This window comes from Leiobunum rupestre, chromosome 8 (genome assembly GCF_980474605.1).
Source record: "Leiobunum rupestre chromosome 8, qqLeiRupe1.1.hap1, whole genome shotgun sequence".
Taxonomy (NCBI): Eukaryota; Metazoa; Arthropoda; class Arachnida; order Opiliones; family Sclerosomatidae; genus Leiobunum; species Leiobunum rupestre.
Genome location: NC_143391.1, coordinates 18,490,275 through 18,508,111, shown reverse-complemented (window position 1 = coordinate 18,508,111; position 17,837 = coordinate 18,490,275). Strand labels below are relative to the sequence as shown.

At 37.9% G+C, this 17,837-nt stretch overlaps 1 protein-coding gene across 1 annotated transcript; it reads left to right on the top strand.

The window, feature by feature from the left end:
• Positions 1-11,542: 11,542 nt before the first annotated feature.
• On the top strand, positions 11,543-16,579 carry LOC149932586 (uncharacterized). The gene is made up of 3 exons (XM_090157142.1): positions 11,543-11,947; positions 11,999-15,989; positions 16,113-16,579. The coding sequence occupies exons 1-3, from the start codon at positions 11,543-11,545 to the stop codon at positions 16,577-16,579; spliced, it is 4,863 nt and encodes a 1,620-aa protein (XP_090013268.1).
• Positions 16,580-17,837: the final 1,258 nt, after the last annotated feature.

Genomic DNA, 17,837 nt, shown 5'->3' with positions numbered 1-17,837 from the left:
TCAGAGAACAGAATAAAATAAACATCGGAATAAACATATTTATATAAAAATCTTGTCAAAAAACATAAATGCTGATCATATGAGTATTTATCAGAAAAAAATGGTGCTCAAACGAAAAAGTGGATTTGGAAGTTGTCAATTTCAATTAAAAAATCGTTAATAGAACGTCGCGTTGGGATATGTAAAATTAGATTTTTATATTTGAAACAATAAATAAAATTAATTTTTATTGTGTCCAATTTCGGGGATATTGTTTTTGGAATTTTGGTGAGGTCCTTCAATTAAAAAATTATTTCCCTTTCGGTTATTTTTCATTAAATTTCATTTAAATAAATAAAAATAATATTTAGTTTAGTCTAAAAATAATATTGTCTTACGACTTCCAATGAATCCTAAAGATTCTAGTTTTTGATTTTTCCAATTATTTTGCTTACCCGTTAAGTCAATTTTCAAACGCGTGTAATTTCGTGAAAAATTATTTTGTTTTTAACGACCAAACGTTAATCTTATGTTTTCGACGTCGCTCTACATTTTTCTCATTGGCAAAATTTGGCAAGCTCCAATAAATCAAAATTTATTTTTTCAAAATTTGAAAATATTTTTTTAAAATTGATAAACATTATGTACAACAATGGCCCCCGGTACTGACAATTCACACAAAAAAATTCAAAATTCTAACTACAACGGTTATTGAAAAAAATAACTTTTTTGATTAAAAATGGACACCCTGTATAAAAAAAGGCTGTGTCCGAAACACTGTTGGTGATGGAAAACAAATTATCGAGGGTAGAAATAAGCTTAGACTAAAAATGCGGCGACGTTGTCCGCCCCTCGTCATAAATCGTCTGAGTGAAATACAAAAATAGGGCGAAGATATACCTTCGTTTAATCATTATTTAAAGATAATTTTTAATATTGAATGGTTTTGTATTAGGCCTGAGGGGGCCCCTTTTGAACTCGGTTCCCTGGGCCAGGGCCCAACGGGCCCAATGGGAAAGACGGCACTGGTTAAAGTAGAAGAAGCAGTAGGTGGCCATTGTCCGTACGTTCATTGCTACGCCCACCGCTTAAATTTAGTTTTAGTTGACTGTTGCTCCAAAATATCGACAGTTAGGGAATTACTTGGTTTGGTTCAAGCCATTTACAACTTTCAAAGCAATTCGGTTATTAGAAGTGAATATTTTGAAAACTCTCAAAAAGATCTAGGGTACGACATACTGAAAATGCCACAAAGCTGCGACACTCGATGGTTTAGCAAAAAAAAAAGGGATTCAATATTTTACAAATGGACTCGATTCCGTAGTTTTAACTTTAGAGAATGTGATTGAAAACGGAAAACCCGACGAGGCTGCTGAGTGTCGTGGGTATATATCCCAATTACATAACTTTAACAACTTAATATTAGTCGTTGCATTAGACGAAGTATTAGGCGTAACAAATTCCCTGTCAGAATATTTACAAAGTTCCAAAGTTATTTTTACGGAAGCCGTTGCCATTTGCCAAGCTACTGTCAAGACCTTAGAAGATTGTAGAATCTCTGAACGCTTTGATTCTATTTGGGAAGAAGCTACTAAAATCGCGGAATCGGCTTTTATTGCAGTACCTGACCGTAACAGCGAACGATTAGCTTTACGCAATTGTGTGGTAACAATTACAACGGGGACCAGGGAAACTGAAGCAAAAACCCTAATAGACCAGATGAGTTTCACCTATTTCGAATTAATAGACAAATTTATTTCTGAACTGAAAATCCGGTTTAAAGTTGTGGTAACCATAATTATAAACAATTTCTAACACAAATAGCTTTTTAAAAGCTTTAGCGTATAAAAAAGGATATTCCTAAAACCACTTGCCAAGTTGTTCTTGGGATTTGTTTTTTTTTAACCGGCCTTTAATTAAATATATTTTCAATGTTATTGAATCGCTGTCGAAGTTGCGTTATTAATAATCGCTTGAGGCATTTTAGGTGTTTCCCATTTTCGACGAAAGTTTGTAAACGCGATAACTTCTCAACCGTTGGTTGTAGAGGGAAAATTTTTCCACTTTCTAAATATGAATCGACCATTGTGAATTCAGTCAGTGCCGTAGAACCAATATTAAAAAAGTTGTCAAAAATGAGTTTTAACGGTAGCTGCCAAAACTATTAATTTTTGCAGACGAAACCGATAAATAACGAAAGATATTAGAAAATAAATAATAGTTACAATTGGTTTCATCGATCTATCTATTATAGTTTTCTAGCAGAATTAAAAAGAGGGCAAAAATTTCACCTGTCGAAGACTTTTTAAACAGAGTGTACTCTAACCACTCAGCCACCAACGCTTGTTAATTTACGGTGTTTTTCTAAAAAACAGCTTTGGCGAATGTCCTTTACAAAGTTATAACGTTAGGTACTATAATTTATTCTACATCATTTTAAATATTTATAAATTAAATTAATCTTATATTTAATTAAATATTTATAAATTATATTAATCTTCTATTTAATTACATATTTATAAATTATATTAATCTTATATTTAATTACATATTTATAAATTATATTAATCTTATATTTAATTACATATTTATAAATTATATTAATCTTATATTTAATTAAATATTTATAAATTATATTAATCTTATATTAGAAATACATGAACCGAAATTATCAACGTCCTATTCCTCTAACACGGGAGGCAAGTTCCCATTCCCCCCTTCTATTTAGTAAGGAGGAGAAAACCCCCCTCGAAATTCTGCCTCTCCCGATTTCACCAAGGCTACTTGAGTACGCCACCTGGCTATTGATCTTTCCTCTCACTAGATGTCGAAGTAATCTACCCGTGATGCACTAGAATTTTTCCTCTCCCGCGGGCGGGCTGAAATCAGTTCGGTTTTTATTGCCTCCCTCTCCTTGTACTATGGGAAAATGCCCCCCAATAAAAAGGAGGTCGTTGATAATTTCGGTTCATGTATTTCTGCTTATATGTAATTAAATATTTATAAATTATATTAATCTTACATTTAATAGATTTATATTATATATTTAATTAAATATTTTAGTATTTTAATGTAAAATTTGATCTTGATCAGAAATTGAACTCGGGTCGCATCGTAATAATGCGGATAGTTCACCGCCGAGCCATTGACTTCCTTAGGGAAAATATTAAAGTAAAGGAACAATTATGATAAGGCGGGTTTTTTTACTAAACGGATTAATACAATATCTGTATATATTGTTTATTGAACTTTGTTTGTTTATTCTTTGGTACGGTTTTTTGTTTTGGTTTTAAATTTTTGTTAAATTCTTAACAAAATTTCGTTAAAACACAAAAAGTAGTTCATTGTTACCTTTTAATAACGCTTAGAAAAAGGATAATTATTCAAAACTCCCGCGGAAACTATATCAAAGTAATAATATAGCGCCACCGTGTGGAGAACTATCAATCAAACCGGGTAAAAAATATAATCTCTTCAATTTTTCGAACTTAAGTCAAATCTCGACGGGTAAAAAACACAAAATAAAGATATATAAGGCCGTTGCCGCCAATATAGAAGATTTAGTCTTTCTTAGTTCCTGGCTGTCAGACGAACTACTACAGGACGGGGCCCAGTTGTCGGTCAAAAGTTATGAGGTAACTTTGCGGTTTTAATTAGTATGTTCGGTCTTCGGTCAAGAAAAGAGTTAATTTGTGTTTCGCGTTTGGAACGTGAGTGAATGAACTTAAGTGTATGAACAGTGCGTGTTTAAGACTGAAAGTGTTAAAGTAATTGTGAACTAACTCAAGGCCACCTGAATTAATGGCTTCAAAAGTCGCTTGATGACTTAGGCCTAAGGTGGTGCCTTGGGTATTAGCCTAGCTGATTATTATTATTATTATTATTATTATTAAGGCAGCTGTAAGATAAAATTGATTGTTATTATTTTTTGAATTGGAATAACCTAATTATACCCTTGAAATTATCAACTCAACCTGTGAGGCTAATTAAGTAGATTGGAAGTAGTTAGTAGCTCTCAGCTCTCAGCTGTTAATTAAGACAGAGTTTATAGTTAGGTAGTTTGAATTGAGTTAAAATTACTCAGTATAATATATGATATCAGTAGCGGCGCTAAGGGTGGGCTGAAGTGGGCTTTAGCCCCCCTGCATTTCTGAGAGGGGCCACATATTTATATTAAAAGGGCCACATATTCATAATTAAGATGCCACATATTTTAATTTATGAATTTTCATTATCTCTAGAAATTTGTTTTATTGCGAAGAAACGTTTTTCTGGGAAAAATCTTTCAAAATTAATTTGTTTACTCAAAAAGGTAGTAGACCATCAACATATAGATTCGGGAGGAAGGTAGCGGAAATTGAGAGAAAGTTGAAAAGAAAGGGGCTTATGGGAATTAGGGAAATATCCCAGGCATGCACGTGTCCCCTCCAGGTCAGATACAAGGTCAGCAGGGGTACAGAAAACGCGATGAGAGCCGCAACAATAATATGACCTTGCTCTTCTCCCTTCCTGGAAAATTTTGGGTTTTTTCGATTTCACCACTTTTGCGAAATATGGTCATTCCAAGGTTCCCGCTAAGGGCCACAAAATTCTTAGGGGCCACAAAATAACTAGCCCACCTGTGAAAAAACCTTAGCGCCGCTACTGTATGATATTTACTTAAGTGTAAGTTTGTTTTGGTTTATTTTTCAATCGCCATGAGCTAAGACAAATCTAGTCTTAGACACTTGAGTACCAGTTCTGTACAATTACGTAGAAGGGATATATATTGTTGGGTTATTGATGAAAGTGAAATCTAGAACGTTCCATAGAATAAAAATAAAAATAAACATTTATAATTTTGCATAATTCTGGTTGCCATTTTATTTTCTAATCACTCGCCCACAACATTACAGTTCTGGCAATCCCGAATCAAATAAATTTTCGATATAACGGCGACGGGAAATTATTGTCGTAAATTTATCGCGCGGCCTTAGGGAATATTCTTTTAACAAAATTTCGATAAACTATCGTTTAATTAAAATCGGCCCGATTCCGTTAAAATTATATTTCTTTCATTAAAATTTGCTTTGTATTATATTCAACTGATAAACTTGTACTGTAAAAAGGGTTTAATTCAATTGTGCATTGTTATAGTACGTCTAACTCGCTGTTGTAACTACTTAACTTATGGTATTCTGAATAAATTAAAATTGGTCGTTTCGTCTCAATTATTTTAATTATAATTAAAATTTTATAATATTACAATAAAGTTTCCCCTATTCCCAATATTGTCGACGGATGTGTAAGTGTTCCCCTGAAGTGCTAAATCTTGTTGGGCACATAAAATAATCACTTCCACGTGTGTAGATAGGACCTCTCTGTTTCTAACAACGTCTAGTCTATGGTGGTCGTTAACCTAGCAAACTATTGATCCACGGGATTTGGATGCCATGTAGTCTAAGTACATTTTGTAGGCTAGTTGGTGAGAAGATTTGTTGGAAGTGAAGTGTTCTTCAAATTGTCTCCCCATGTTTTTCCAATCCGAAAATCCCTTTAGAAATGCAGTGTTTCTACTGCCTAAAAAATGGCGGCAACAAAAACAATACATTGCATCCTTTGCAACTGAATATTCAATCATTTGATATTTGTCATACCAAGAAGAATTGAAACCTCGATTTTTACCGCTCATTAATCTTTTAGGAAAAGGATTTAGTTTAGGCTGAACTGGAAGGCAATCTTTATCTAGACTAATATCCAAGTTGTTCAACGCGTGTAAGCCCATTTCTTTTGAATTGGACACGTTGTTTGATGTATTTTGTGCATGGTTAGAGTTGGGGTTTGCAATTACTTCTGCAATTTCTCCTTCATGAGTTAGTTCTTTCATATCAGTACTGACGTTTGGAAGAACTTCAGCAGTATTACTAAAACAGTGACTGTTATGAGTCTCCAAGGATCCTAAACCCTTTCCCAATTCTTTTTTTTATTCAATAATCTCACACAATTTTGTTGAATAATTACAGTACAAAATTAATTCGCGTGTGACCCCTCCTAACTAAGCACGATGCTTGTTTTTAGGAGGGGTTTTATAACAAATGTTTACATATAATATATATTTAAATAAAGTCATAGCGATCGGTAACTAATTCATATGAGGAAGTACGTGGATTAGTTACACTTATACAGTTAAATTTGCAGTTAAGCTTATGTATTGGGAAGATTTAAAAAGTTCGTTTATAGCTCTATGAAATTTTTCTATGGTATCTAAGTTTCTAAATTTAATATCAAAGTTGTTATATAGAGTTAGTCTTAAGAATTCAGCATTTCTTTGAGTTTTAGTATTTTTACATAGCGGAACTTTTCTTTTTAGTTGAGTATTAAATCTTGTATTATTGGCATTTTGATTAGTGTCGCTTACCATTGTTTTAAAATAAAATAATAATATAGATTTATAGAATAATGTTTTAGAGGTAATACATTTAGTTCTTCATATAAAAGTTTGGTTGGGTAGTTCCATGGTTTGTTTAGGCATAGCCTAACACACCGATTTTGTAGCACTTCAATGACTTCCAAGCGACAGTCGTAGGCACCACTCCAACATATTAGACCGTAGTTTATGATAGATTGGACGAGACTAAAATATACAGTACGTAGAATTGGTGTACTTAAAAAATCTCGTAATAGACTCAACCCGAATAGGGCAGATCGTATCTTTTTTTATATATATTTTATGTGTTCAGACCAGTTTAAGTTTTTATCCACAATAACACCAAGGTATTTTACTGACTCTTTTTTTTAATTTTTGGGCAAACACAAGAGCTATTGTTCAATTGGGACACACAGTTAACATTCTCATGGAACTTTAAGTCATCAATTAATGTTTCAGCAGCTTTGGTCAAAGAGAAGGTTAAGTACCTGGACTTATCCGCGTTTAGACTTAGTAAATTTATATCTAACCAATTTTTAGTGTTTATTAGGCTTAGATTGGCTTTCTTAAATACTTCGGCCCACGAGTCACCAACGAATATCTGAACTGTATCGTCCGCAAACGCAACGATATGATCGGATATGCCCCTTTCTAAGAAATCGTTTAGATAAATAGTAAATAATATGGGGCCTAATATTGTCCCTTGAGGAAGACCAAAATGGTATGTTTCAATATTAGACAAATTATTTTATATTTTTACTCTAGCATTTCTGTTTTTAAGGTAACTTTTAAACCACTGTAGGGCGTGTCCATTTATACCAAGTCGTTCTAGTTTTTCTAGCATTCGCTGATGACTTACGGTGTCGAAAGCCTTCGTTAGATCAAGGAAAATAGCAAGGACTTTAGTATTATTGTCCAGTGCGTTTACAATAAAATTATGAAATGAAAATAATGCGTCGTTGGTACTTAACCCTTTTTGAAATCCAAATTGGTTTTTTGAAATTAAATTAAATTTTAGTAGGTATCCATCTAGTTGTATTTTTACGCATTTTTCAATTATTTTTGACCAACAGTTAAGTACCGATATCGGTCTGTAATTAGGTATCAGCGTTGTATCACCTGCCTTAAAAATTGGTGTGATTAATGCGACTTTACATAGTGTTGGAAAAATGCTAGTGCCTAAGCTGAGATTAACTATATGGGTTATTGGATATACAACATGTTTTTGTATTTTTTTTAATAATAACAGGGTTCATCTTATCAATTCCTAGAGCGTTAGAATTATTTAATGATCTAATACAATTGTTTATGTCATTTGTATTGACTGGGTTAATAAAAAAGGAATTACCTCTATCTCGATTGTAGTTTAAATGAGGGTAAAATTTTTTTAGTTGCGTTAAATCTCTTGAGTTCGTAATCCTATTGGCAAAATTTTGGCCCACACCAGAGAAGTATTTATTAAAAGAGTTGGCAATTTCTCGTGGGTTTTCTTCAACATTGTAAATATTACCTTCAACATTAATATTTTTTAATTTACTTTTTTCTTTAGAATTAGGTTTAATAACCTCGTTTATAACAGACCAAAGTTTGCCGTTATCATTATTGGCATTTTCCCCTTTTTTGAGTAGTATTTTATTTTTGCATACTTAATCAAGTTGTTTAATTTATTCCTGTATATCTTATATTGGATTTTTAATTCTTTATTGAATGGCTCCTTTTTTAATTTGATTTTTAATTTATCTCTAGTTTTAATACTTTTAATAAAGCCGGGAGTAATCCATTGTTTTAACAGTTTTTCTTTAGGTCTTTTAAATGGTACATATGGTTTTTTGGCCAAGTTAATATAAAATTGTAAACTTTCTATAAACATATTAGTAGCACTATCTACGTCTTTTTCTTGATATAGCTTGACCCATTTTTCAAAAGATAGTAGGGTGTTGAGTTTACAAAAGTCAATTCTTTCCTTTTCGTCAATATTAAGCTCGGTTTTATTGCGGGATACGTTATTCTTTTTAATTTCAAGTATTATTGGATAATGGTCCGTTATGAAAGTAGACAAGATGTAAGAGTTTTCAAAAATTCCATAGCCAGCATTTGTTTTACCAAAAAAGTGATCTATACAGGTTTCCCTGTTTAATACGCATCTGGTGGGCTTGTTTATTAGCGGAACATATTTTTTTAAATTTAAGATGTTGATATATTCCGTTATCAAAAAAACTTCGCCTGCTTTTATTATGTCTATATTTATATCCCCGACAATTACCACATTCGGAAAGTTTTTGTAAGATTCTACTTCATTTTCAAAGGCGATCAAAAATTTTGCGAGATCAGAGTTCGGTGACCTATATATAGCTAGTAGACGGAAAGGTCGGTGTTCTATCTGAAAGTCGACCTTTAGACAATTTGAATCATGGATGGTACATTCCTCATATTTACATTGAAGGTAGCGATTAATTAATATCACTACACCGTCATTTTGGTTGTTAAACACGGAAGTACTAAGTACTTGGTATCCAGTTAGAGCTACAAGTGAGATATCAAAGTTCTTAAGCCGACATTCAGAGATAATTATAATATCAAATTCAGTTTTTAGGTCATTTAATAAAATAATAAATTCATCGAAGTTTTTTCTTATACTACAGATGTTTAAATGTATTAGTCTAAAAAACATGTTGTTTTTAGGTTTGTTAGCATATTCTTCAATTGTAATATTAGTAGAATCATTTTTTAGATTTGAGTTCATTAGTAGTAGAATTTGTTAACCAACAGTGAAATAAATATAAAAGATAAAAAAAAGGTAGAAAAATTAAACATCTAGTCCCTCAAGATAGGCAAGCGATTTAATTCTGATAGCCTTATCTCCTTCTTGTTTACGCAAATAGACTTTTCCATCTGCAACCCAAAAAAACTTGTAGGAATTTTTTAAAGCGAATTGCTTAACTTCATAGAGTAGCTTCTTATTGGTAGGGGTTAAATGTTCGTTCAGAAATACTTTTTTATTCTCAAGCGAATTATGTAAGTCTGACGCTGTCGTGAACAGCGAAATAAAAGACGCGAACTTTTCCGACATAAAAACCGGTAAACCTTTTTCCTCTTATTTCAAAACAGAACTGGCCGTTAATTTATTTTTACAAGCGCAAAATAACACCTTTTTTAACAGCAACCAAAAACTCACTTTCACGCGCGCGTGCGCTATATAAACATTTGAAAACGAATATAGGTAGATGTACTATACAAAATTACGATGTGTACAACCGAACATTCCGCCCGCCTTGAAATAACGAATTTCAAATGAGATAGTAAAAGTCCGAAAAGTTACATTTGCATACATAAATAACCCTTAGTAAACAGTTTGAATACAATTAAAATCAGTCTAGTGGTAACTGGCATAATTTAACTACGGGTCTTTTCAGTGATTTGTCAGAGGTTCTGACAGCTACGACGCGAACTTGATTGTCTTGTCCTGGATGAAGTTCAGTGATTCTTGCCATTCTCCACTTGGTTGGAGGTAAATCTTCATCTTTGAGCAAGACCAAGTCGCCGACTCGTAGATTCGGTTTTGGTGTAGTCCACTTTGGACGTTGTTGAAGGCGAGAGAGGAATTCATTTCGCCAACGGTTCCAAAAGTGCTGCAGTACTTGTTGGCCCAATTGCCAACGTGACAGGCGGTTGCCGTTTTCAGAAGTGAGATCTGGTTCGGGTATTGCGGTGAGCGCATCTCCGATTAGGAAATGTCCAGGTGTCAACGCATTGAAGTCGTTTGGATCCGAGCTTAACGCCGTTAAAGGACGTGAATTTAAGCAAGCTTCGATTTGGCAAAGAAGCGTTTGCATTTCTTCAAAGTTTAGAACCATGGTGCCAAGAACTCGTTTCAGATGATACTTGACGGACTTCACCCCGGCTTCCCAGAGGCCTCCAAAATGTGGCGCTGCAGGCGGGTTGAAGTGCCAATTAATTCCTTCGTCTGCGAGCCATCGTGACACATGATCGTTGTTGTTTGTAGAGACTATGAATTTGATGAATGTTTTCATCTCTCGATCGGCTCCTGTAAAGTTGGTTCCACAGTCGCTGTAAATGTCGGCGCATTTTCCTCGTCGAGCAACAAAGCGTTTCAATGCTGCCAGAAATGCTTCGGTGGTCATGTCACTGATAAGTTCAAGATGAATTGATCTTGTGGTAAAGCAAGCGAAGACGGCAATGTATCCCTTAAACCTGAGGTGACTTCGCCCCTTCATTAGTTTAAGGGTAAATGGTCCTGCGTAGTCGACTCCACACTTCAAAAATGGCCGAGCAGGATTTACTCTCGCTGGTGGTAAATCGCCCATAAGTTGCTTTACAGTGACTGCCTGCTGTCGTACACATGAAACACATCTTCTGATATGGAAACGCATGGCATCACGAAGACCGACGATCCAATAACGTTTCTGTAAGACAGAAGTTAGTAGTTGAGCACCTCCGTGAAAATGTTTTTCTTGCTCGTGTTGTATTAGAAGTTCTGTTAATTTGCTCTGTCTCGGTAACAGTGCCGGATGCCTTTGTTCGTATGGTAAGTTGGAGTGGCAAAGTCTGCCACCAACTCTAAGAATCCCATCTTGATCGATGTACGGACGCATCGAAAGGATTTTACTTTTCCGTGGTAATTCCTTGTTTTGTTTAAGGCAAGCTATCTCTTCGTTAAAACTGTTGCTTTGGACGACCCGTGTTTAGTATTGTATATATAACTTTATAATCTCCAAACACATGTACCTAAAGTTTTCGTATTTTTATCCACCGCGCGATCTTACATTTATATCACGCACGTTTTAAAAATGCGAGGATAAAATCGCGTGTATTTTTGGCTAACGTTTTTTAGTTTTTAAAAGAGAGACAAAATGTTTCTCTTTCAAATAAGAAGTGTAGATTTTTGATTCTCCATAAAATTCCGTTATAGTTAAAGGTTTACTGTTTTATTGGCAAGGAACGCGTCTATTATTTCGCTATTCACGACATTTTTTGGTCCGTCGAGCCGGATCGTCGCCAACTAGTTTACACCATCGAACTAATCGTCGAATCGGCAAAACATTTCCGTGGGCTATAGTGAAGTACGGACGAGGATTCGCCTTTCAAGCTCTCTAAAACCAACAACGTAAATAACGATTTTTTTGGAGTTTCAACATTATGGATGCTCATGTGAGAAAAAGACAAGCTGTCAAAGGTCAAGTCACAAGAATTGAGAATGCAGTAGGTCAAACAGCGGACCATTTATCTGATGTTGCATTGAAGCTGTACGTGGATAGAGTGGAGAAGTTTTCGAAAGATTTGGACGAATCTCACGAAGGCATAGCTAAAACCATTGATCCAGCAGGTGACTTCGATCCTCACGAAACCGAGTACAACGCCATTGTCGCTCGGGTTGAGCAATTAAATGTCTTGTTGGTCACTGAAGCCAACACAAGAGCAGCCAATGCACCAGTTAGGCCAGGCAGGCCAGTTAGCGAAGTTCGATTACCGAAGTTGGAGCTTCCTACCTTCAGCGGAGGTTTCATCGATTGGTTACCGTTCCACGATCTTTTTACGGCAACCGTACACAACAACGAATCGCTAACGGGAGCTCAGAAGTTTCAATACTTGAAGTCATCATTACGAAACGAAGCAGCACTCCTCATTCAATCTATCCCGGTAACTGACGCTAATTACCTGGAAGCTTGGGATATCTTGGACAATCGTTTTAACAACAAACGAGAAATCATCGACGCACACGTAAGACGTCTTTTCAATCAACCTAACGTCTCACAAGAATCATCGTCAGCCTTGAGAACACTCATTGACACCACAGCCGAATGCATAAGAGCACTCAAGGTTCTACAAGAACCAGTTCAACATTGGGACGCCATCCTACTACACCTTATAAAAGAAAAACTCGATTCAGAATCTCGCCGACAATGGGAACTATCCCTGAGGGGGAACGGAATGCCAAATTTCGATGAACTCGTAACATTCCTGGATCAACGGGCCAGAGCGTTGGCAGCAGCCCCGCCAGCACCTACGAATATCGCAATCACCAAATCCAAGGCTCCAATACATCAGAGGCCGAGTACAAAAGCTCATCATGGTACTCTGAGTGAGTCTTGCAACTTTTGTAACGAAAACCATTCAACGTACCGATGTACAAAATTTCTGAACGCATCTTCAGCCGAGCGCTGGAACATGGTCAAGAATAATTCCATGTGTTTCAACTGCTTACGAACTGACCATCAAAGCAACGAATGCAAATCTGGCCATTGTAGAAAGTGTAAATTCAGACATAATACGCTTTTACATCCAGACGTACAAGAGAAGGAACCGCCAAAAACGAAGGCTATCTCTGGCATCGTTTCATGCCCTTCTCGAGACCTAAACGGAACCTCTCAAGTGATTTTGGCAACGGCAATAGTCCAAGTCAAGGGTTTCGGTGATCAACTATTTCCAGCCCGAGCATTGCTGGACTCAGGATCGCAAGCCAGTTTCATAACGGAACAATTCACGCAGCAACTACAGCTGAAACGAAAACGCTTCAACGCTTCAGTTGACGGAATTGGTGCAACCGGAGTGAACACCTCTCGAGGCAGTGTCATATTGAACATCAGCTCAAACCTCAGCAACACATCGGAGGTGACGGTCGAGGCAATCATTCTGAACAAGATCACGGACAAGCTACCGAACAGTCCGTTCGACCCGAGAACCTGCGAGCATTTAAAGGGCTTGAATCTCGCAGACCCGACGTTTCATATCCCCGGACACGTGGATATTCTACTAGGTGCGGACGTGTACCTAAGTCTCTTGCAAGATGGAATTTGCAAGGGCAAAGAAGATCTTCCCGGTGCCTTTAACACTCGTTTCGGATGGGCAATTTCCGGTCCACTACTCATAAAAGGAAGAAGTCCGACGATAAAGGTCCACCATTGCAAATTGGAAGATGAATTGAAGAATCTTTGGGAGCTGGAAGACATCCACCCTCGAAGAATGTTAACACCAACTGAAACCCAATGCGAACAGCATTTCGAAGAATCGCATACGCGTGACTCGACAGGAAGATTCACCGTACGAGGGGAATCCAGGCACATGGCCGTTCGTCGGTTCTTACAAACAGAACGACGTTTACAATTCAACGCAGGCCTCTATGATGAGTACCGCAAGTTCATGGGAGAATACCTGGCTCTGGGACACATGGAAATCATTCCAGACGATGTCAAAAACAGAATCACAAATCAACCGTACTACTTACCACATCACGCGGTATTCAAAGAAGATAGTACCACCACAAAAGTCCGAGTCGTGTTCGACGCATCAGCCAAATCTACATCGGGCGTTTCATTAAACGACACGCTTCTGGTAGGACCGAAACTTCAAGATGACCTGGTCAATCTGCTTATTCGATTTCGTCAACATCGTATTGTCATGAAAGCGGATCTTACCAAGATGTTTCGGCAAATTTGGGTACACCCGGATGACAGGGATTACCAGATAATTGTATGGCGAACTAACCCCAACGAACCTTTGCAAGATTATCGGTTGCTAACAGTCACATATGGAACCACATCAGCGCCATACTTGGCAACGAAAGTCTTAAAGCAACTCAGTCAGTACATTAAGGACGAACTCCCACTGGCGTCTTCAGCTTTGGAAAATGACTTTTACATGGATGATTTGATGTCCGGTGAAGAAACAATGCAAAAGGCCTTGAAACTTCAAGCTGAAATCATTCAAGCTACGTCTCAAGGTGGTTTTGAGATACGTAAATGGGCATCCAATGAAGCGGCATTATTGGATCCATTCCCCTCAAACCTAAAAGAGCTTCAAAAACCACTATCAATCGAGAACGACGAATCAGTGAAGACCCTTGGTCTCTTTTGGACTCCTTCTACTGACCACTTTTCGTTCGTGGTTACTTCTCCTCAATCAAGAAGTTCAATCACCAAGCGAACAATTCTATCGGATACGGCCAGAGTATTTGATCCTCTGGGACTACTCACTCCAGTTACAATTCGAGCCAAACTTCTCCTACAGGAAATGTGGCAGATCAAATTAAATTGGGACGAACCTCTTCCCCAATCACTTGAAAATAAATGGAGGTCATTTCGAACAGATTTACCAAAAATCGAAAACATAACCGTACAACGACACATTTCACAAGCGAACGCTACACAAGCTAGCTTACATGGATTTTGTGACGCTTCGGAGAAGGCCTACGCAGCGACGGTTTATCTGAAGACCTTAAACGCCCAAGGAAGCGTCAAGGTGAAAATAATCGCTGCAAAAACAAAGGTCGCTCCGTTAAAACAAATCACCCTGCCGAGGTTGGAACTTTGTGGAGCATCACTTCTCGCCTCTCTGATGCAACTTGTCAGAGAGTCTCTGAAAATGGAAATTACTGACGTTCATTGTTGGTCGGACTCAACAATCGTCCTAGCATGGTTGAAGTCTGCACCTCAACGTTGGAAAACATTCGTGGCTAATCGGGTTTCCGAAATACACGAAAAGCTACCGAAGGCTCAATGGCATCACATTGCCGGAGACAAAAACCCAGCTGACTGTGCCTCACGAGGAATCTCCGCTAACGAGCTTGCTCAAAATGAGTTGTGGTGGCATGGACCTGACGACTTGGATTCTCTTCTAACAACAAGAGAACAGAACGATAACCAACAAGAGCCAATGAACTGCTTGTCAGAAGAAAGACGAGTAGTCGCGTTGGTGACGCATTGTCAAATGGAATCAACCTTACTAACAAAATATTCGTCGCTAAGCAAACTCCTTCACGTCACCGCTTACATACTGCGGTTCATTTTCAATTGTTTCCACGTGAAAGAAGAACGAATTTCTGGTGCTCTATCAAGAGAAGAAAACGAAAAGGCCTTATTTCATTGGATTAGAGTCGTTCAAAACAACAGTTTTGGCGAAGAGATAAGCCGCCTCAAACAAAACAAGAAACTACCAACGAAAAGCAAAATTCTATCGTTACAACCATACCTCAACGAGAAAGGAATTCTACGTGTTGGTGGCCGACTGCGTCACTCCAACCTATCGTATGAACAAATGCACCCAGCAATGCTACCAAGACACAGCAAATTGACCGACCTCCTAATTCAACACGAGCACGAGAAACATTTTCACGGAGGTGCTCAGTTGCTAGCAACTACCTTGCAAAAGCGTTTTTGGATCGTTGGACTTCGCGATGCCATACGTTTCCACATTCAACAGGCCATCACGGCGAAACAACTAATGGGTGATCTACCCCAGGCCAGGGTAAATCCAGCACGAGCCTTTTTGAAGTGCGGCGTTGACTACGCAGGCCCATTCACCCTTAAACTCATGAAAGGACGAAGCCATCTCCGGTTTAAGGGCTACATTGCGGTTTTCGTCTGCTTTACCACGCGAGCGATTCATTTGGAATTGGTCAGCGACATGACCACCGACGCATTTCTCGCAGCCTTAAAACGCTTTGTCGCTCGACGAGGGAAATGCTCGGATATCTACAGCGACTGCGGAACAAATTTCGTTGGAGCGGACCGAGAGATGAAAGCATTCATTAAATTCATCGTCTCCGCGAACAACAACGAACAAGTGTCAAGATGGCTCGCTGACGAAGGTACGAGCTGGCACTTCAACCCGCCTACCGCTCCCCATTTTGGAGGTCTTTGGGAAGCAGGAGTGAAGTCAGTGAAGTATCACTTGAAACGAGTTCTTGGCACTACAATTCTTAACTTTGAAGAAATGCAAACGCTTCTATGCCAAATAGAAGCTTGCCTAAATTCGCGTCCATTGACGGCGTTAAGCTCGGACCCATCCGACTTCGCCGCTTTAACACCCGGACATTTCTTAATCGGAGATGCGCTTACCGCCATCCCAGAACCCGACTTGACTTCAGAAAAGGTCAATCGTCTTTCGCGTTGGCAGTTGGGCCAACAAATCCTACAACACTTCTGGAAACGCTGGAGAAGTGAATATTTGTCGCGCCTTCAACAAAGACCGAAATGGACAACACCTAAGCCAAATCTACGCGTCGATGAACTAGTGCTGCTTAAGGATGAAGACCTTCCTCCTACCAAGTGGAGAATGGGAAGAATAACGCAACTTCATCCCGGAGAAGACAACTACGTTCGAGTAGTTTCAGTCAGAACAGCTGACAAAATATTAAAAAGGCCCGTCGTAAAATTATGTCAATTGCCCCTAGACTAAATCTTTTCTTAAACATTTTTGTAAATTGAAATCAATTATTTCAAGGCGGGCGGAATGTTTAGTATTGTATATATAACTTTATAATCTCCAAACACATGTACCTAAAGTTTTCGTATTTTTATTCACCGCGCGATCTTACATTTATATCACGCACGTTTTAAAAATGCGAGGATAAAATCGCGTGTATTTTTGGCTAACGTTTTTTAGTTTTTAAAAGAGAGACAAAATGTTTCTCTTTCAAATAAGAAGTGTAGATTTTTGATTCTCCATAAAATTCCGTTATAATTAAAGGTTTTCTGTTTTATTGGCAAGGAACGCGTCTATTATTTCGCTATTCACGACAACCCGAATCCAATGGGATAGCGCCTTTTCGTTCTCTTCCTTCGATAAAGGTCCAGTAATCCTCAATTCTGTCGCATTTCGCGAATTGAAGACAAAACGTAGAATGTAGGCGGTGATATGAATGAGTTTTTTAAGCGCTGAAAATTTGGAAAGGAGCGTGAAATCCATTTGATGATGTATTACTAAAGAAATAATTCGTCTTTCCTCGGATAAACATTCATTTGGCTCTGAGAGTTCATGTAGTTCTTGCGTTGTTGCGGCGAAAATAAGGCACTGCGGTCCATGCCACCAGAGACCATGATTTCCCAGTTCGCTAGCGGATATTCCTCGAGAAGCGCAATCTGCGGGGTTGCTGTCTCCTGAAATGTGATGCCATTGCGCTCTCGGTAGTTTCTCGTGGATTTCTGACACTCGATTGGCTACGAACGTTTTCCAACGTTGCGGTGGAGCTTTCAGCCAAGCTAGGACGATTGTTGAGTCCGACCAGCAATGAACATCAGCTATATCCAATCTCAATGACTCCCTGATCAGTTGAATCAGAGAAGCCAAAAGTAATGCACCAGATAATTCCAGTCTCGGAAGTGTGATTTGTTTGAGCGGAGCGACTCTTGTTTTCGCAGCGATCAGTTGTATTTTGATTTGTCCGTTGTTATTCACCGTCTTCAGGTATACGGCAGCTGCGTACGCTTTCTCCGATGCGTCACAAAATCCATGCAGGCTAATGTCTGTAGCATTAGCTTGCGAAATGTGCCGTTGAACCGTAATGTTTTCAATTTCTGGTAAATCGGTTCGAAACGACCTCCATTTAGCTTCAAGTGGTTGGGGAAGTTGCTCATCCCAATTCAATTTTAGCTGCCACATTTCCTGTAACATCAGTTTCGCTCGAACGGTTACTGGTGCCAACAGTCCCAGAGGA